This window comes from Leopardus geoffroyi, chromosome B3 (assembly GCF_018350155.1).
Source record: "Leopardus geoffroyi isolate Oge1 chromosome B3, O.geoffroyi_Oge1_pat1.0, whole genome shotgun sequence".
NCBI lineage: Eukaryota > Metazoa > Chordata > Mammalia > Carnivora > Felidae > Leopardus > Leopardus geoffroyi.
Window position 1 is genome coordinate 147,263,574 of NC_059337.1, and position 22,063 is coordinate 147,285,636.

General features: G+C 45.9%; 1 long non-coding RNA gene and 2 gene segments (V, D, J or C); 1 reads left to right on the forward strand and 2 right to left on the reverse strand.

The window, feature by feature from the left end:
• Positions 1-22,063, reverse strand: part of LOC123584377 — a 271,648-nt gene that overhangs the window by 158,489 nt on the left and 91,096 nt on the right.
• The window catches only part of LOC123584388, a 180,578-nt gene that overhangs the window by 94,703 nt on the left and 63,812 nt on the right, over positions 1-22,063 (forward strand). The gene's annotated exons all lie outside the window — the stretch shown is intronic.
• On the reverse strand, positions 578-22,046 carry LOC123584381. The segment is given in 3 exon segments: positions 578-608; positions 21,509-21,805; positions 21,907-22,046. Coding segments are annotated over 3 exon segments (363 nt in total).

Below are 22,063 nucleotides of genomic sequence, written 5' to 3' on the forward strand. Positions count from 1 at the left end.
TTCTCGGGAGGGCGTCCCCGTTTGGGGTAAAACGCACCAAAGTATCTCACGTGAAGTGGCAAACGCGGCAAAGAAACGAGCGTCCAGGTAAAGTGTATTTGCGCTGCCGTGACACGTTCACTGCACGTCTGAAATCACAGAGTAAGGTACTCCTCCAAACATCAGTGTCAGCCCCACATGACAGAGGCAAGAGAGGGGTCAAACGCTGTGACGTAGGCCCACGCCCAGACCCAGCTCACCCAGGCGGAGAGGCCACGGGCCCTGCAGGAGGCAGCACGTGAGCCAGAGGCACGTGGGAGGGTTCGATTGGTGGCCACGTGTCTTGGGTGCAGCGGAAGCAGTGGGATTTGGAATTCCGGTTGTCCACAGGACGCCACTAATAAGCTGTTAGAACTGCGAAAACCAATGAAGGGACATCTCACCGGAGTGGCCTCGGGAGGCGGGGAGGGGAGGCTGGAAGGCGGAGCCCACCACCCAGGGTCGGGCTCAGGAACAACCCAGGGCTACAGACCCAAGAGTAGAACCCTCCGCAGAGAGAAGCCCCAGGCTCAGGCCCCACCCACCAGGGGAAGCTGTGCCCTGCGGCCCCTACAGGAAACCCACCGCGCCTGCAGCTGGGCCTGGGAGGCGCCTGCTCCCCTGCAGCCCTGCTTTCCTCCTGCGGACTTCGCTTCCAAACCAGCCTCCCAACTTCCTCTTCTCTGCGAAACAGCGTTCCTCTCCGTGTGCTCCCCACCCGGCCGCGGTTTTGCCACAGCTTGCTGGGCCCGGATGGCAACCTCCGCTCCTCCTGAAGAAACCCGCTTTTGCTGGTAACGTAACTGGCGGCGTGATTTCCAAGGGCAACGGAAGGATAAACGAGGACACTCGCAGGATAGGAGATCAGCCCACACACACCACGTGCACGTCTGCACGCTCCTGACGCCCCGTCGGAAAGAGAAAGGAAGAGACGGTGCCATTTACAACCGCAGCAGAAGGAACGACGTGCCCCGGAGGAAATCTAAGCAAGGAGGTGGCAGGCCTGCTGTCCCAGGACAGGGCACTGGGGACAGAAACGGAGGAAGACGCACGGGGGCGGAAAGCTGCTCTGTGCTCCTGGCCGCGGAGGAACCGACCCTGTGAGCGCGTCTGTCCTGCCCGGAGCGATCTGCAGCTCCGGGGTGTCGCACGGAACTCCCCACGGCGCCGTCGCAGCCTCGGGAGGGACACCCCGCCCCGCGCGGAGGCTGAAGGGACCCGCGAGGCCAGAACGGCGGGAGTGCAAGCTCCGCCAGGGGAGCCCGCTCCTGGACCGCGAACCGCATGAGGAAGCGGCGGGAACCGAGTGGGCGCGGAGCAGGAACACGGCCGCGCGGCCCCGCCGCCCGGCGCCGGTGAGGTAAGCCCCGCGGGGGACACAGTGTCACCGCGCAGGACGCCGCGCAGGGTCCTTTCCCCCCAGGGTCTGGGGAACAGCGCCCCCCTCGGCCTCCAGGTTCCGGAAGCTCCTCTTCCCGGGGCCTGGCTTTCTCCTCACCTGCTGCTCCCTTGGCGGGACCTGAGAGGACCGGGTTCTTGTCCGTGTGGACGCGGGGCCACGTCCCCCTGAATCCTCCACAGCGGGTCCTGAGGAGACCGGGTTCTTGTCGGTTTGGACGCGGGGCCACGTCCTCCTGAATCCTCCACATTGGGTCCTGAGGAGACCGGGTTCTTGTCGGTTTGGACGCGGGCCCTCGTCTTCCCGAATCCTCCTCAGCGGTCCTGTGGAGACCGTGTTCTTGTCAGTGTGGACGCGGGGCCACGTCCCCCTGAATCCTCCACAGATCGTCCTGAGGAGACCGGGTTCTTCTCAGTGTGGACGTGGGCACTCGTCCACCCAAAGCCTCCACAGCGGGTCCTGAGGAGACCGGGTTCTTCTCAGTGTGGACGCAGGCCCAGGTCCTCCTAAATCCTCCACAGCGGGGCCTGACGAAACCGGGTTCTTGTCGGTGTGGACTCGGGTACTCGTCCCCCCGAAGTCTCCTCACGGGTTCTGTGGAGACCGTGTTCTTGTCTGTGTGGACGCGGGGCCATCTCCCCCTGAACACTGCACAGCGGGTCTTGTGGACACCGGGTTCTTCTCGGTTTGTACGTGGGCCCTCCTCCTCTCGAATCTTCCACAGGGGGTCCTGATGAAACTGGTTCTTGTCAGCGTGGACATGGGCCCTCGTCCACCCGAAGTCTCCACAAGGGCCTGAGGAGACTGGGTTCTTGTCAGTTTGGACGTGGGCCCTCGCACTCCCGAATCCTCCACAGGGGGTCCTGATGAAACCGGTTCTTATCAGCATGGATGCATGCCCTCCTCGCCCAAAGTCTCCACAGTGGGTCCTGAGGAGACCAGGTTCTGGTCACGTGGACAGGAACCCATGTCGTCCTGTTCCCCCACTGTGAATGTAATGGCACAGCCTTAAGGTCAGAGTGGTCCTTCATGAAGAACTCCTTAGATTGTGTTGTCAAGGGTCTCTACTCCAGGTTGGAAATGGTCAAGGATCTTGGGCGCATGACACAAGGCAAAAACACAAAACCAAAAACCCACACTCTTTGAATTGTCCCCATTCTATCTTAGAGGTGGATGGCGTCACCTGGGCTTGACCTCTCCCAGTGGGCCTGTGCTGCCATGCCATAAAAATCCAAGTCCCAGGAATCAGAGCTTCTTTCTTCCTACCTCTGTGGGCTCTGGGGGCTTGGGGAGCGTCTTCCTCAGAGCCTTCCCCCCCTTTTTTTTTGTCTGTGTCTCCTGCCCTATGCCTTGGTGTGTTTCTCATGGTCTTTTGATAGAATGAAAAGTCTGGAGGCTCCTCTAGGGTGTCTTTGTAAACAGGCTGTGGATACTTTGAATTTTTCAGTGAATGATGAATTTGGTGGTCTTGGACCAATCCAGTCCGCTGCAGCATGTCAAGTGCTGTAAGCAACAGCTCGGAGCCAATGACGAAGACCCACAAAAGCCAATCAATGTCCTTGTCTCCCTCCCTTTGGACAAATGATTCTAGGAAGCCTTGCATTTCCATGAAGATATAGTGCCTGTCACCACTTCTGTCTCTGACGCTGGTCCTTGGACATGTAGGTATAGTGGATCGTGACAGGGAAAATCTGGGGTAGAAGTTAGCTCTTCCCAGAGTCATGTTCTGTGGCCTCCCACACTGAGGTGTCCCACTCAATACCTGACAAGTGGGGAGCCATTGGCGACAGCAGCGAGGATTGCAGCCACTAGGGGGAGCTTGCCTTGGCCAAGTCCTCCACCCTGGGTGCCATGATGCTTCTTATAGATTTGCCTCCATCACTAGCTAGGGCTGGCTAATCAAGCACAACACCACGGTGCTGGCCGCAACACACTGGACCAAGCAGCTGGCGTCTTCTTCGACACTAATCTAGGAACACTGTCCTCGGTGCCCACCTCCTTTGGAGATAAATAGGAAATGCACACCCCTGCACCCCCAGACTGGTGCCTGCTTGTTGGTCTCTGCAGGGAGTCTGACCTTTTATGGCACTGATAATTTAGGGTGAGGGTTTCTGGCAACACCTGGCATAAGCCCAAATCAAAGCTACAGACCACCAGCAAGCACCAGCTCCTTCCCACAGCAGCTGAGACATGAGGGTGAGGAATGAGTGAGCCATTCTTAGGTCTAAGGCATTGTAGGGGGGCATCAGCTAGGCTCCCAATCCCATCCTTGGGGATAAATGTATTGTGGGACCTCAGCTTCTGGACTGAATTAAGAACATGTAGACTGTGACCTGCTGAAGGAAGTGGCAACAGCAAGTCACAGTGGGTGACAGGCAGCTCCCTAGGCATCTGAGTCTCACTTGGGGTACATGAGATGTGCGGGCCCCTTGTGACTGAAGGTGGGGTTTCAGTACATCCCCAACAAAGGAAGTGGAAGCACAGGATTTATGACTTACAGACCCCAGAACAAGAGGGAACAAGGACCCAGGGAAGGGCAGGCCTCCATCCCACATTCGCAATGATCAGGACATAGAAAACAGGGTGGCAAGTACAGGATTTCTTGGGAGCGGATGGGGCTGAATTCGCTAACTTTCACAGGCTCACCTCTGTGTTATTCTAGAAGGTGTTTGGAAAACCAAAGTGGGAACCCTGGGCAGATTCTTATCTAAGGTTAAACTCACTGAAAAGTAGGCAAGAGAAAGAGAGCAGGGATTCACATTCACCGAGCTCCCTCTAGATGCCAGAGTCATCCATAGGCACTTATGCCTACCTTTCTGATTGATTTCATTGGGTGCTCCTTTCAGCCTCATGGTCTCAGTCTCCCACATTTGGAAATTTTGTCTCCAGGGAGGCACAGCTTGCGCTAGGTGGAACCTAATGCCCATCCCTTTCCCTCACAGCCCACAGACACCCCAGTTTGGGACAGGCAGTATGGATGGTGGTAGCCCTCTATTATCCTGAGCCCACCTGGGACTGGGGGAAGACAGATTACCTGGAGAATGAGAAAATGTTCAGTCCACAACAGCGTAGTTTTGGAGAAAACTCATGAAGTTGCCAATAAAGGAGCTTGTGTCAACTTCTCTTAATTCTGGAACCAGACACTTCCGCTCAAGACACAGCTCTGACTCAGGTCCTCTTCCCAGAAACTAAGGCTCAGTTTGGGCTCTTACAGGCTTAAAAACTACATAAAAGCCACAAGCATGCAGTTTTCAAGTTTTATTTCAGAGTGCTGGTTGGTGACCCATGAGAGACCTGGTGTCAGAGCCATGATGTGCCTGAGGACCCCTGTGTCTCCCACGGACCCTTGGAAACGTGGATGTCAGCTGTGCTGCCTCAATACTGTATTTTTACAGATGCACCAGATGCATTGTCTATAGTTGTTCAGGGGTCTGGAGGCTAAATTACGGATTGTCTTCTCCAAAAATCTCTTCCTTAACTTTCTCTGTGTTTATAGTTCTGACATTTCCAGAAACAACAAGGAGGAATGCAGCTATTAGGGCATAAATGTGACCAAAAACCACTCTGAGATATACCATGGATTCATGACTTTGCCTGACTGACTGAATTCTTCTTGGAGGTGCCCACAGTCTGTGCTCCCACCAGTGCCTTGTCCGTGCACCATGGAGGATCCCAGCCCATGTGGCAGTGGCAGTTCCTGTTATGGTTGCACATCCCTCTGTGACTGCATTTCTCTGGGATACAGTTATAATTCAGCTGAGCCCCACTGCCAGTGCAGTAGGTATCCTGACAGAACTTTCCAGAAGCCCAGGAAGTACCAGTTCTCACATGACCAATCTCGGTTGTTCCTGTGCTACGACGTGAATCCAGCCCCAAACATCAGAACCCTGGATCTCAGACAGATGGAATCCAACATGCTCTTGCAGCTGAGGGAGATGTGTGACATTCCTACACTGCAGCCTTCCACACGGCACGCCTGTATGGGAACAGGTTCAGTGTTGAATTCCCCAGGGTCTTCTGCAGTTTCCATGTCAGCTGCCTTTGTGATTTATGGTATAGCAGACATCTTCGCCTTTCCCAGAATTTCTGCCAGAGCTTTCTTGGCAGTGAATGGTGCGGCCAGTGCAGTTTCCATGATGGCAGCAGCCCTCTTCAGTGCACGCGGTTCCATCTTGCATATGGAAGTCTTCAGGGTACGCCAAGGTCACCCCATGGCAGGACTCTGGAAGATCACGTATATTTTGGATTGGTCTGCAGAGTGTCCTAGCAGCGGAGTTGGTGCAGTCTGTATAGCATCTGCCTGTATTACATTTGCCCCCAGGGGTTCAGATACAATCACGCATACAGCCTAGATTGCTGTAGCACTGGTTGAATGAGCCGCAGTCACACTGCTTTCCTGGATCCACTATGTAGTTTCCATAATGATAGTGGGTCAGGCTTTTATTTAAATGCACCATTTCAGTGTTGAACATGCACTTGCCTGTTCCACAATTCATTATGTGCTGCATATGAATGAAGGAACAGTTACTGAAAGCTTCCATTATACCAGTTAGTTGGGTCCTAAGGCAGCTGGACCTTTTTTGGCAAGCACATTCATCAGTGTCAATGCACAAGCCACAATTTCTTGCCATCTGATGTGTTGCTATGACAGACAAGAGTAAATAATGTCTGCCTAAATAACCCAGAATGATGGCATATAACCCATTGGTGGATGGCATATAGAATATACAACTGGAGTGCCATGAACCTCATGGGGCCCATCTCAAATCACATTAAGGGTGAATGTGTTTTAAGAAATCAAAAATACTTTGACTCATACTACTGAAGAGAAAAAAGGACTCTGATGCAACACATAATTGCCCGTGTGAGCTTGATGTCTCTCACTATAAATGACGATGAAACCAATAACTTACATCAATACCATGAAATATTGACTCAATTAAGCTAACTATCATTGTTAGGAATTGGGCACCTTTTTCCACGTGGTTAACACACTATACATTGTTTTGAAACTGAGAGCAAGTCCTTTGAAAATTCCGTGATGGGATGAACAGAACTTACTAGAGATCCTTGGGGCTGCACTGGCATTTCCTTGAGGAACAGGGGGTCCCCTGTCCTCCTTATATCCTAGGTTATAAGTGGGTCCCATTGCACAGATGTCTGCGACTCTCTGAGAAACAAAGTGTTCAAAACATTGGAAATCACCGAGGGGTCTCATTTCATAGGCAAGTTAATCCAATTTCATGATATCTTCAAGGCTGCCATAGCCTGTGTCAATTGTGACCGTGGAGAAAGGAATCTCGTCCAGGTAGCCGAGGTAGTAACAGTCTGGAGGCATGAAGGGGTAGTCCATCTGCAAGGCTCCCTGAGCATCCTGAGTCATCATCAGCAGAGTCTGGACCAAAAGAGTTTCTTGTGCCGCATGTGCATAACATGTCTCTTGCCCCAAAACGCAGGCTATAGGACAGACAGCCAGGCATCTGAATGCCTTTGCTGTGGTGCGGCTCCTTTTGGGAATTACCACCTCAGAGGAGATGTAGCGCCATGAGGGATGCCCTTGAGAACCCTGCACAGGAGCCAGCACTGCCCAGAGTGCAAACAGCAAGAGGGGTGCCCTCAGGGTGACCTGGCCCTCTGCCAGCCTCATGCCCCTGCTCAGAGACATCTGCCAGTGAGAACGGTAAATGGAGGATCCTCAGCAAAGCCAGGTCTAGACCATCAGACAGAACAGAGGGCTGTGCCAGGTGGCCAGCACCCTGCACCTGGGGGCCACCTGTGGGGTTCGGCAACAGTCTCAGGGTGTGGCATTGGGTGACCCTGCACATCAGTTCAGCTGGGGTGGATGTGGGAGGGGCAGGTGGGCCATGGTCAAGAGTGGTCACATGGGCATGGGTAGGGATTTGGACCCCGAGGCATGGCTCTAGTCAACACCTTCAGTCTTTCCTCCAGCTACTTGCATATGGGCTATGCAGTTATAACACCCTGAACTTCTCTACCAATTCCATGTCCTGTGGTTCTGCTGGGTCACTTTCTTTGGATGACTCCTTTTCCTCATTACAGAGACCACTGCTTTTGCTTCCTTGTGATGTGGAGGTAAACATTGTCAATTTTACCTTTATGGGTGATTCAAAAAATCTCTTTGTAGTTTTATGTGTCTTATTCTCCTTGGCTATTAGTTTGCAAGCCATTTGATCCTTTTGGTTTTTGCTTTGAAGGTTCCTCTGAGTTCACTGAGGAAAACATTTCTCAGTATTCTGAGTAATGATTGGTGAACTACAAGGTTGTATTTTAGTATTTTCTTATGGCAGCTGGGGAGAACAGAAAGTACTGCTACCATGTGTGAGCCCCAGGGGTTTTCTCCTCTAATCCCTTATGGTGGTTGTTTCCTGGCCTCTGGCAGTCTCCTCCCATGTATGTTTGGTTCCCTCTTCAGCTGGAGATGGAGGGGAGTTAAGGTTTCTTTGGCAGCTTGTACCATGGAGTCTGCCCATGATCAAAAGATGGTATTGACCGTGGCACTCCCTTGCTTGATTAAGTACCCTCTACTGCTTTAAAACCCCCTGAGTCAGGGAGAAACCTCAGATTTGGCTTTTGGACAAGAGTTTGCCTTCTCCCCTGTGGCTGGCCTTCTGAATATAGCTCAAATTCCTTTCCCACCAAAACGAAAACTTTGAACATTGACCTTTCCAGCAACAGGCAGCTGAATTTGGGTTTTGATAACAATGAAATGGAGAGTGAAATGGCAGTTTCCAGGGCCTGGCAGGGAGGGTCAATGAAGAGTAGATCTCAAGGGCTATGATTTTGTGTTATGCAAGATGATTAAGTTCTAGAGGGGTCTCCACATCATTACCCCTGTAATTAACAATACTGTAATGTAAGTTTAAAATTTTTTGAAGAGTGTGGGTCTCATGTTCAGTGAGATCTTACCACAATATAAAAGTGGAAGACACGAGTTTTGCTTCTCACACAACAGTGTGCTGAACTGCACGGACACACTCTCTACTAATAATTTGAAAGAATTTAAAAAACTTATATGTTTTGTAAACTAACCCTGAGGATATGTCCTTTACAGATATCTTCTTCTATTCCATAGGTTGCTTTTTTGTTTTGTTGATTGTTTCCTTCACTGTGCAGAAGCTTGCTATTTTGAGGTAGTCTCTCCCTATATATAATTTTCTTGTATTATATTAATGTAAATCAAGTGTGTTAACATACAGTGTAGTACTGATTTTAGGGGTAGAATTTAGAGAACCATCGCATACATATAACACCCAGCCCTCATTTCACCCAGTGCCCTCCTTAATGCCCACATGCCATTTAGCCCAACTCCCCCACTTCCCTTCAGTTTGTTCTCTGTATTTAAGAGTGTCTTCTGGTTTCCTCCCTCTCTGTTTTGATTTATTTTATTTTTCCTTTCCGTATGTTGTGTTTCTTCTATTCCACTAATGTGTGAAATCATAGGATATTTGACTTTTTCTGACTGACTTGTTCCACTTAGCATAATACACTGTAGTTCCATCCACATTATTGTAATTGGCAAGATGTCATTCTTTTTGATGGCTAAGTAATATTGCGTTGTATATATTTACCACCTCTTCTTTATGCATGTGTTGATGAATATTTGGGCTGTTCCATGATTTGTTTTTTGTTGATAAGGCTGCCATAAAGATTGGGAATCACGTGCCCCTTCGAATCAGCATTTTGGTATCCTTGGATACCTTTGGTATCCTTGGATAAATGCAATTGCTTGATCACAGGATAGTTCCGTTTTTCATTTTTTGAGGAATCTCCACACTGTTTTCCAGAGTGGCTGCGCCAGTTTGCATTACCATCAACAGTGCGAAAGGGTTTCACTTTCTCTGCATCCTTGCTGACATTTTGTGTTTTCTGAATTGTTAATTTTAGTCATTGTGACAGGTGTGAGTGGGTATCTCATTGTGGTTTTGATTTATATTTCACTGATGAAGAGTGTTGTTGAGCATCTTTATTCGTGTCTTTTTGCCATCTGGATGTCTTCTTTGGAAAAATATGTATTCATGTCTTCTGCCCATTTCTTCACTGGATTATTTGTTTTTTGAGTGTTGAGTTTGGTAAGTTCTTTATAGATTTTGGATACTCACCCTTTATCTGAGATGTCATTTACAAATATCTCCCCCCATTTTGTCAGTTGCCTTTTAGTTTTGTTGATTTGTTCTTTGCTGTGCAGAAGCTTTTTATCTTGATGAGATCCCAATAGTTTATTTTTGCTACTGTTTCCCTTGCCTCTGGGGACATGTCTAGTAAGAAATTGTTCTGGCCAAGGTCAAAGAGGTTGGTGCCTGTGTTCTCTTCTAGGATTTTGATGGTTTCCTGTCTCACATTTAGGTCTTTCATTCATTTTGTATTTATTTTTGTGTGTTGTGTAAGAAAGTGGTCCAGGTTCATTACAAGTTCACGATGCTGTCCAGTTTTCCCAACACCAGTTGTTGAAGGGACTTTTTCCATTTGATAGTCTTTCCTGCTGTGTCAAAGATTAGTTGATCATATAGTGATGTGTCCATTTCAGGGTTTTCTAATCTTTTCCATTAATCTATGTGTCTATTTTTTGCCAGTATCATCCTGTCTTGATGACTACAGCATTATAATATAGCTTGATATCCAGAATTGTGATGCCTCCAGGTTTTTTTCTTTTTCTTTCTTTTTTTTTTTTTCAACGTTTATTTATTTTTGGGACAGAGAGAGACAGAGCATGAACGGGGGAGGGGCAGAGAGAGAGGGAGACACAGAATGGGAAACAGGCTCCAGGCTCTGAGCCATCAGTCCAGAGCCCGACGCGGGGCTCGAACTCACGGACCGCGAGATCGTGACCTGGCTTAAGTCGGACGCTTAACCGACTGCGCCACCCAGGCGCCCCGGGTTTTTTCTTTTTCAAGATCTTTGGTTATTTGGGGTCTTTTGTGGTTCCATGATAATTTTAGAGTTATTTGTTCTAGCTCTGTGAAAAATATTGGTATTATTTGACAGGAAATTGAATTATTTGCATTGAATGTCTAGATTGCTTTGGATAGTATTGTCATTTAACAATGATTTTTCTTTTAATCCATGTGCATGGAAAATTTTTCCATTTCTTTGTGTTTTCTTCAATTTCTTCCATAAATGTCCCGGACTTTTCAGAGTACAGATCTTTTACCTCTTTACTTAGGTGTATTTCTAGTATATTATCGTTTTTGGTGTAATTTTAAGTGGGATTGATTCCTTGATTTCTCTTTCTCCTGCTTCATTATTGGTGTATAGAAATGTAACAAATTTCTATATGTTGATTTTGTATGCTGCAAATTTACTGGTTTATTGTACCAGTTCTAGTGAGGTTTTTTTTTGGTGGAGTCTTTCAGGTTTTCTATATATGGTATAAAATTCAACTCCAGAACTGAATAATCCTATTAACAAATGGCCAGAAGACATGAATAAGCATTTTTCCAAATGCAACCTACAGATTGTCAATAAACACATGAAAGGATGGTCAACATCACTCCTCATCAGGGAAATATAACTCCAAACTACAATGAAATATGAACTCACACTGGTCAGAAAGGCTGAACTCAACAGCACAAGAAACAACAGGTGTTGGTGAGGATGCAGAGAAAGAGGACCCTTTTCGAGGTGCTGGTGGGAATGCACACTGGCACAGCCACTATGGAAAACAGCATGGAGGTTCCTTAGAAAGCTAAAAATATAACTACGTTACGATAGAACAAATGCACTAGTAGGTATTTACCCAAAGGATACAAAAATACTAATTTAAGGGAATTGTACCTCTATGTTTATAGCAGCTATGTCACAAACAGCCCAGCTATGGAAACAACCCAGCCCAAGTATGCATTGATGGATGAATGGGTATAGAATACGTGGTATATCTACATAACCCCGTCCACGCACACTGGAATATTTCTCAGCCATAAAAGGAATGGCATTAGCCATTTGTAAGGACAGGGATGGGCCTAGAGAGTATTATATTTACTGAAATAAGTCAGAGAAAGACAAACATATGATTTCATCCATATGTAGAATTTAAGAAACAACAAATGGGCAAAGGGACAAATAAGAGAGAAGAGGCAAACCAAGAAATAGGCAATGTTTTCAATGTTCACTTATTTATTTAGAGAGAGAATGGGAGGTGGGGCAGAGGCAGATGGGAAGAGAATCCCAAGGAAACGTCGTGCTGTCAGTGCAGAAACCAAAGTGGGGTTCGATCTCAGGAACGATGAGATCAAGACAAGAGCCCAGATCAAGAGTCATGGGCCTAACCCATGGAACCACGTAAGCACCATGAAACAGATACTTAACTATAGGGGAAAAATTGATGGTTACCCTGGGGAGGGTGGGTGTAGGGATGGGGAGGTAGTTGATGGGGATTAAGGGGAGCGCTCATAATGAACACTGGGTGCTGTATTGCAATGTTGAATCACTATATTTTACACCTGAAAGTAATACTACATTGAATGTTTACTATGTGGAATATGAATAAAATCTCAAATGATGTATTTACAGTGTCTGCAAATGGCCATGTTGGCATACAGCCCATGAAGAACCATTTATTGCAGAAAATATACTACCAGAAAGAATACCTAGAATATTTGAACTAAGGTATGTTCTTTTCCTTTCCCACCCCAGATCAGGAAGTAGAAACTCCAGTGCAAGTAACTGGGACTATAGGCATGTGCCACTGAGCCTTGCTGCAAACTCCCATCCCGACTGTTGTAACCAATACACACGGTCCCGGTGACGAGCTCCTGTTCAGAGGACTCTTTCCCAGAGGGACAGGATGTCAGTGACCCTAAGCTGTTTGCTGTTGAGGCCAAGCCCCAGCAGGTGCCACTGAGATGTGCGACTCACTCATTGTTGGCAGCCCCACTCCCAGGAAGGAAGCTCTGCCCTGGGCACAGTCCACTAGGGATGCTGGGAACCTGATCACCCCAGACCTGACTTGTATGGCAGGAGTCTCATGCCACCAGGACAAGCAAGCCACAAGGCAGTGAAGCTTCCAGCCATCCCTAAACAGAGCCCTCAGTTTCCAAACTGTTTGGAATCCTGTTTGTCCCCGACACCCCCTGCAGCTGCAGACCTTTGCCCAGAGTATTGCCCAGGGTAAGGGGGAGATGGAGCAATCCTCTAAATCAAGGAGCAAATCTGTTCCTATAGAACTGACTTCATTTCCAGCTGAGTGTGAGGAAGGTCTGGCCCTCATGTTGTGGGAGAGTCAGGTGCAGGAGACCAATAGTTTCAGTGGAAGATTCCTAACCTACTCCTGCTCACCTGCGGGAGAGAGCCAGAGCCAGGGACAGTGGAGGGAACAGCTCCTGTCAGAACACATGTGAGATTATGGCCTCAACAACTCTCCATTCAGAGGAGTCCGAGGTTGTAGGGTTCAGTCTGTGGCGACTCCATACATCAGAGGGTGGTTGAACATAGGAGTGCTCTCAAATGAAGCAGAGTATCTCATCATGTGGTTTGGGAAAGAAAGAGATAAGGAATGCCCAACCAAACCACTGTCACCATGGTCTGGCTGTGTGAATGTCCCAGGTCACACCACCTCTGTAATTATGGGACTACCGCCCTTCTCTCCACATCATGTCTTTGAGTTTCACCTGGTTTCAGGTGTGCATCAGTAGTGTCACATTTCTCTGGCAAAGCATCCCATTGATGGAAGTTTCGTAGTTGGTTTATTCCTTTATATTTAGAAAGACTTTTGCCTTATTCTGAGCTTCTAACCCTAAGAAAGATGCTATAAATATTTACACACCATTTATTTTCTGAGCATGGGATTTCATTCTTCAGGGACAAATACTCGGGAGTGGTATTTCCAGGTTCCTTTTTATGTCATCCTTGTATAATTTCATAAGCAACAGCCAACGGTTTTCCAGAGCTGGTGTTTGTTTGTCAATCCTTCCTGCATTGTTTGAGGCCCCACGTATGCTGGTAGCTCAGCTGTTGTTGTCAGTGTTGTTTTCATTCCAGAGCCATTGGGATGTGTGTATAGGGCATCTATTGCGTTCTTGATTTGAATTTCCCTGACAGTCGATGGTGTGAAGAGTCTTCTCCAGTCAGTAACTAATGTGTCTATAACCTCAAGGATAGGATGTCTACTACACAAGGCTGTGCTTGTTTTATGGAGGTTTGTTTCCTTTCTTCCTATTGACTGTTGAGGGTTCTTAGCATATTCAAGATGCAGGTCCCTTGGTGGTTGTGCAATTTGTGAATGTTGTCTCGTACTCTGTAACTTATCTTACTATTGGTATTCACGTGGGCAGATAAGCGTATTTGATTTTCACAAAGTCTGTTGATACCACTTCATTTTATGGGTGTTGTGTTCTTAGCTATAGTTTTCATTTTCTTGATGATTGATTGCCTGTGACTAATATTTGTTTTAAATGTTTATTCTTGATAGAGAGAGAGAGACAGAACGTGAGCAGGGAAAAGCAGAGAGAGAGGGAGACACAGAACCTGAAGCCGGCTCCAGGTTCTGAGCTGTCAGCATAGGGCCTGACAACGGGGCTCAAACCGTCAAATCGTGACATCAAGACCTGAGCTGAAGTGAGACACTTAACCGACTGAACCAGCCAGGCACCCCACTGATTTCTTGACTTACAATGTAACTACAAGTCTTGTTTTTTTCTGGTTTCTCGCAATGTTGACGTGTTCCCTTTCTGGTCTCTGGTGACTTAGAGTTTTGTCGTTTGTTTTCAAATTTATAGATTCTAGCAAATCATTTTCGTGGCATGGTTATTCATGATATATGGAAATTATGTGGAAATATATGAAATTGAAGTTCAAATTTTACAAGAGTTGCCATTCTGTATCTCTTTGGCCAGACTGCTCATCAGATTTGATAGATATGCTCCTGGGGTCCAAAAACACGTTTACCTTTTCAGGTGGTGGGCTTTCTATATGTCTCAGGAGCCGTTGAGCTCTGTGCACACAACCGAGTTCTTGACACAATTTTTCCTTCGCAATTCTATGTGAAACCCGCAAAATCCATTTTTTGCATTGCCAATTTAGACACTTCATGAATAGAATGCATTGAAGCTCTTGTATCATTTCCTAAAATTATTTTACCCTTGCGTGTTTGGGACTGTAATTTTTCTTCTTCCTTCCACGGGGAGCTCATATCTGCATTTGTGGAATTCTTCCAGGGTTCTCATCTCTTAATACTTTTCCAAAGTGCTGTGCAGTTTTTGACCAAATGAAAACTTAGATTTATTTGTACTCTACCACATTGGGTGATAGGAGCCGCGAGACAGGCTGCATCATATGGGTTTTTTTTTTTGTCCCCTTGTATGTTATCTGTCATATTGAATGTTTATAGAACATCTAGCCCCTCACTTTCATGAACCACTAACAGGGGACATGTTCTCTTCAAGAGACAGGCAAGGAAGACAAGGTTGCTGAGACAGCAAGTCGGGGAAGGAAACGCAGAGCTTCTCAGGAAGCATCAACTGTCCACACTTTCCAGTTCTGCAGATGTGGGTCCCTGCTGAGGCCCAACCTGGGTTCTTGTGCAGGTGTCTGGACAAGCTGCCCATGATGTGTGGGCACAGTGGAGTTGGGAAGGGCAGCTGTGGTTTGAATTCCAGCCCACCAGGCACTGCTGTGAAAATTCATGAGTATGTTAATTTATGTCCACCATCAGTTAGGGATATAATGAGTAAATGCAAGACGTTAGAGTCACTCCCTTAGATTCCATGTTCATGACAATTTGTGACAACAATTCTCCCTTCCTTTTTTCCACTTTTTAAATTTTTTCAGTTTGTGTTTATTTGTTAACATATTGTGTAATATTAATTTCAGTAGTAGAATTTAATGGTTCATCACTTACATTAACACCCAGTACTCATCACAACACGTGGCCTCCTTAATCCCCAACACCCATTATCCCATCCCCCACACACCTGCCCTCCAGCAACCCTCAGTTTGGTCTCTAACCTTAGAGTTTATTTTTATGATTTCTTGCTCTTTTTCCCCTTCCCCTAGATCTAAATTCCCCATATGAGGAAATCATATGGTGTTTGTCATCTTTGACTGACTTACTTTGCTTAGCATGATACCCTCTAGCTGTATCAACACCTTTGCAAATGGCAAGATTTCATTCTTTTTTATGACTGAGTAATATGCCATTCTATACATATAGCAGATTAATCACATGGTGGACTTTTGGTCTCTTTCCTCAGTTTGGCTGTCATAGTTAATGCTGCTGTAAACATTGGGGTGCATGTACTTCCTCAAATCAGAAGTTTTGTGTGCTTTGGATGAATTCCTAGTAGAGCAATTGCTGGAGTGTAAAGTTTTTTGATATTTAGTTTTTAAACTGTTTTCTGGAATGGTCCGGGCACTTTGCATTCCCACCAAGAGTATAAAAGGGTTCCCTTCTCTCCTCATCCTCATCAATATCTGTTGTTTCCTGAGTTGTTAATTGTAGCCATTCTGACAGGTGTGCGGGCATCTCTCATTGTAGTTTTGATTTGTAATTCCCTGATGATGAGTGATGTTGAGCATATGTTCGTGTGTCGGTTAGCCATCTGAATGCTTTGTTTGGAAAAGTATCTCCATGTCTTCTGACCATTTCTTCACTGGATTCTTTGTATTTTGGGTGTTGAGTTGGAGAAGATTTTTTATAGATTTTGGATAGTAGGCCTTTATCAGATATGTGGCTTGCAAATACCTTTTTAAGTTCTGTAGAATGCCTTTTAGATTAGTTGATTGTTTCTTTAGCTGTGCAGAAGGTTTTTATTTTGATGAGGTCCCAGTAGTTCAAGTTTGCTGTTGTTTCCCTTGCCTCTCGAGACACGTCTAGTAAGAAGTTGCTATGTGCGAATTCCAGGAGGTTGCTGCCTGTGTTCTCCTCTAGGATTTGATGGTCTCCTGTCTCACATTTAGGTCTTTCACCCATTTGGATTTATTTTTGTGTATGGAGTAAGAAAGTGGTTCAGTTGCATTCTTCTGCATGTTCTGGTCCAGTTTTCCCAACACCCTTTGTTGACAAGGCTGTCTTTTTTTCCCATTACATAGTCTTTCCTACTTCATCCAAGATGAGGTGGCCATACATTTGTGAGTCCATATCTGGATTTACTCTTCTGTTCTCTTGATCTATGTGTCTCTTTTGTGCTTGTAGCTTACTGTCTTGATAAGTACAGCTTTGTAATATAGCATGAAATCCACAATCACGAAGTTTCCCGTTTCTTTGTGTAGCATAGACATTTCAACACTCCTTGCTCCTTAAATCCATGAACATTGAAGGTGTTTCCATTTCTTTGTGTCATCCTCAGTTTCTTTCACCGTTTTTAGAGTCTTCAGAGTATAGATATTTTAACTCTTTAGGTATCCTATTATATTTGGTGCAATTGTAAACGGGATAGATAGTTTTTTTTTATTTTTCTTTCTGTTTCTTCATTATTGCTGTGTCGAAATGCAGCAGATTTCAGTATGTTGATACTGTATCTTTGGACTTTGCTGAATTTGTGTATCAGTTCTTGCAATATTTTGGTGGAATCTTGAGTTTTTTATATAGAGTGTCATGTCATCTGTGAAGAGGGAATGTTTGACTTCTTTTCCAACTTGAATGCGTTTATTTTTTGTTGTTGTCTGTTTTTGAGGATAAGACTTCCAGTGCTGTGTTAAGTAGAATGATGGGAGTGGACATCCCTCTTGTGTTCCTGACAGTAGAGGAAAAGGGTTTTTTTTTTCCCCCACTGAGGATATTAGCTGTGGGGTTTCCATGTATGGACTTTATGATGTTGAGGTGTGTTTCCTCTACCCCTTGTTGAGGGTTTTATCAAGAACGGATGCTGTACTATGTCAAATGTTTTTTTTTGCATCTATTGAGAGGGTCATATCATTCGTATCCTTTCTCTGATTGATGGTATGTATTACACTGATTTATTTGTGACTATTGAACCACCCTTACAGCCAAGGAATAAATCCCACCTGGTCACGTTAAAGGATCCTTTTAATGTATTGGTGCATTTTATTTGCAAGTATTCGCTTTCTTTTTTTTTTCAACGTTTATTTATTTTTGAGACAGAGAGAGACAGAGCATGAATGGGGGAGGGTCAGAGAGAGGGAGACACAGAATCTGAAACAGGCTCCAGGCTCTGAGCTGTCAGCACAGAGCCCGACGCGGGACTCGAACTCACAGACTGCGAGATTACGACCTGAGCCAAAGTCGGAGGCTTAACCGACTGAGCCACCCAGGCGCCCCAGCACATATTTTCTTGACAGTTGTTGCATTCTTGCTCATTAGGGCTAGTGGCCTGAAAGTCTCATTTTTAGTGGGGTTTAATCTGGTTTGGAACCGTGATCATACTGATCTTATAGGATGAATTTGGAAGTTTTCTTTCCATTTCTATTATTTGGAACAGTTTGTGAAGACAGGAATATTCTATTCTGCTTAAATAGAATATTTTATACTCTTCTTAAATATCTGGTAGAATTCACCTGTGAACCTATCTGGCCCTGGATTTTTGTGTGTCAGTAGATTTTTGATTAATGATTCAATTTCTTTGCTCATTATCAGTCTGTTCCTGTTTTCTATTTCTTCCTTTTTAAGTTTAGGTAGTTTACATTATTCTGGGAATTTATCCATTTCTTCCAGATTGCCCAATTTGTTGGCATATAAATCTCCAAACTATTTTCTCATGGTTGTATTTCTGTGGTGTCAGTCGCAATGTCTCGTCTCAAATTCTGATTATATTTACTTTCGTCCTTTCTCTTTTGTTTTTGCCAAGTCTGCCCATGGGTTTTCATTTTTATTTATTCTTACAGAAACCAACTTATAGTTTCATTCATCTGTTCTACTGTTTTTCTTTGTTTCTATATCATTTATTTCTGCTGTAATCTTTTTTGTTTATCTGTTCCTGCTGGCTTTAGGGTTCGTTTGTTGTTCTTTTTCTAGCTCCTTTAGTTGTAAAGTGGTTGCGTGTTTGAGACCTTTCTTCTTTCTGGAGTTTGGCCTGTACTGCTATATATTTCACTCTTCCATCAACTTTGCTGCATCCAGATGGTTTGGAACTGGCATGTTTTCATTTTCATTTGCTTCCATGTAGTTTTTATTGCTTCTGTAATTTCCTGAAAATCTCATTCAGCTTTTACTACAATGTTCTTTAACCTAATGTATTGGTGGTGTTGCCCAGATTTTTCCTGTGGTCGACCTAAAGTTTCATAGTGTTGTGGTTTGAAAATACGCATGGAATGATCTCAGTCTTTTTGTACTTGTAGAGGGCTGATTTGTGACATAGTATGTGATCTGTTCTGGAGAATGTTCCATGCACACTCAAAAAGAATGTGCATTCTGGTGCTTTAGGATGGAATGTTGTGAATATATCTGTTAAGTCCATTCAGTCCATGTGTCTTTCAAAGCCATTGTTTCCTTATTGATTTTCAGCTTAGATTGTCTTTCCATTGTTGTAAGTGGAGTGTTAAAGTTCTCTATTACTACTATTGTCTATTATCAATGAGTTTCTTTATGTTTCTTATTAATTGAGTTATATATTTCAGTGCTTACATTTTTGGGGTATAAATATTTAAAGCTTCAGATCTTCTTGTTGGATAGACCCCTTTATGATGATATACTGCCTTCCTGATCTCTTGTAACAAACTTTGGTTTGAAAACTAGTTAGTGTGATATGAGTGTGGTACTACAACTTTCTTTTGACTTCCATTAGTATGATAAATTGTTCACCCTCCCCTCACTTTCAATCTACAGGTGTTTTAGTTTGAAAATGAGTCAATCATGTGCAGTGTATAGAAGGGTCTTGTATTTGTTTTTATCCATTCTGGTATCCTATGTCTTTTGATTGGAGCATTTTGCCCATTTACATTCACAGTAATTATTGATAGATATAAACTTAGTGCCATAGTGTTACCTCCAAAGTCATTGTTTCTGGAGATTTTCTCTGTTTATTTCTAGTCTTTGTTACTTTTAGTCTTCCTTTCCCACTCAAAGGGTCCCCTTTAATTTCTCGCATGGCTGATTTAGAGGCCATGAACTCCTTTTGTTTTTGTTTGGGAAATTCTATCACTCCTTGTATCTGAATGACTGCCTTGCTGGAGAAAGTATTCTTAGCTGCATAATTTTCAATTGCGCATGTTGAGGATACGCATGTTGAGTGTTGGACCTTGTCGCCAGTGTTGTGAGTTTTAACTAGGTGAGTTTGGTCTGCTTGTTAAAAGAGGCTAATTCCTATCTCCCCTAGAGGTGAGGATATGCCTCACTGTATGATCATCTGACTTGGTGCGTGTGGGGGTTTACGGTGGTCTTTGGAGGAAGGGGTCCAGTGGTGGTCTGGTTGCCAGGCACTCTTTCCTTGTAAGCAAGCACTTGATGGGGGCTGGAGTAGGTGGAGCTTGGTGTTAGTGGCTCAGCTTCCACTGGGGATGCTGTGCTGCTGAGTGAAATCTGTCCATGCTGATTGGTGGGTGGAAATATTGGCATCAGCTCCCTCTCTAGTCCCTGGAGTTGGAGTTCCCAGCCTCCCCTGTTCACAAGCCCTCACACAGAGAGAACACTTGTGGGTCCCAGGCTTCCGTCAGAATTGCTTTCACCCTGTCTGCGTCCAAGCCATTGGCCCATCTGGTGGCACAGGGCTCTTATGTTTTATCTCAGGAGCTCTGGCTGGGTTTGAAAACTCCAAATTGTGTGAACTCAATATGACAGGGACCCCACTGATCCTCTGGGAGAGGGTCTTGATGTGCTGTGCCTGGAGCTGGTTTACCCCAGATGGTCAGTTGCATGAACACTAGGGGCTTGGAGTACATGGTGAAGAACAACCAGAAGGCAGCATCCAGCTAGCTGCTCTCAGAAGAGGCTCCTATGCTAATGATCAGGGAATTTTAATGGTGCCTGTCAGCTCTCCTGTCCTATGAGAGCCAATGCCCCGTCTCCCAAATGCACTGCAGGAAGGGAATTGTCTCTCCCCATGTGACCCAGGGGATACTCAGACCACAGTTCCACTTAGGGGCCTCTGCCCTCCTCCACAGGAGCACTGCTGTGCCCACCAGACTCCACCCCGATGGTGGGATCGACTTTTAAATCTTCAGTCTTTGAGCTCCACGTTTACAGGAGGTTGACTTGTCATGATTAACTTCCTGGGTTATCTTGATTGCGTCATGGGTGCCCAGATTCACCACTGTTTCTGTGGATGTCTGCGATGTGTTCCAGAAGAGATTGGCATTTCCACCCATGGTTTCTTTCTGCCTGGGCACCACCCATTCCATTAAGTTTGTGAATAGAATCTGATGCAGATGGAGGACGAATTCCCTCATTTTTACTTCCCATGTGCTTGTTTGAACTGGAATATTGGTCTCCTCTGGCCCTTTTTCTGAGAGTTACATCATCAGCTCTCCCTGTTCTGAGACTAGACACTAGTCAGAATCAGACAAGAATTACATCACTGGTTTTCCTGGGTCTTCAGCTTGTGACAGTAGATCATGGGACTTCTCAAACTATTTAGTTGTGGAAACCAATGACCTTTGGGTTGTGTTCCTCAGGGGAATCTTGACCAATACATGGAGATTGTTTGTCTCTCCTTTAGAGTAATTGACTAAAGCTGTAGCTCATTTAAAGTCCTGAGTAGCAAAGGGCTATGAAGAAAGTGTCACGTTGTTTGACTGGGACAAGGGCTGGGTGAGGACAAGGAGCTGTGGGATCCTGTGGTCCTGGCTGCACAGGGAGCGCATCTGGGAATCCTGTAAAGGTGCAGCTGTTGTGCCTCAGGAAATCTGTAATTCACTCATGTTGAGGGACCAGAGTAAGCAAGTGCAAACAACTGTGTCTTTGTGCATGTTAGTCTAGTTTCCCTATGACAACCCAGTTGCTAATTCAGAGAGTTAATAGGTAAACACAGAATCATATAACCAGGGAGGCTCCCTGGGGAAACTGCTGTGTGGAGAGGAAGCCCCAGACCCTGACAGGAAACCTGCCTGTAACCTCTATCTGCACCTGCGCCTGGGAACACAAAGGAGAATTGTGCATAGTGTGCGCCCCCTGGTGGTGCTGATCCCCTCCTGCAGGGAGGTTTGTGTCTGGGCTCCCAGTGATGTCCCCTCACTGTGTCTTTCCACAGTAATATGTGGCCGTGTCCTCGGTCTTGAGGTTGTTCATCTGGAGATACAGCGTGTTCTTGGCGTTGTCTCTGGAGATGGTGAATCGGCCCTTCACGGAGTCTGCGTAGTATATGCTACCTCCACTCCTACCAATTGCTGCGACCCACTGCAGCCCCTTCCCGGGAGCCTGGCGGATCCAGCTCATTCCATAGCTACTGAAGGTGAATCCAGAGGCTACACAGGTGAGTCTCAGGGACCCCCCAGGCTTCGCCAGGTCTCCCCCAGACTCCACCAGCTGCACATCACACTGGACACCTGCAGACACAAGACATGTTGGTCAGGAAACTATCACACATTCACTGTTTCTCACACATATCCACTCACATACTCAGTGTCTCTCCTTCACCATGAATTACCTTTTAAAAGAGCAACCAGGAACACCCAGCCCAGCACAAACTCCATGGTGAGGTGTGTGTGTTCTGTGCTGATCACAGAATGGGAACACCTGGGACTCCTGGTGCTGGGGCTCGTCTCCCAGCTGCAGGGTCGGGGCTGGGCTGGTTTTATCAGCAC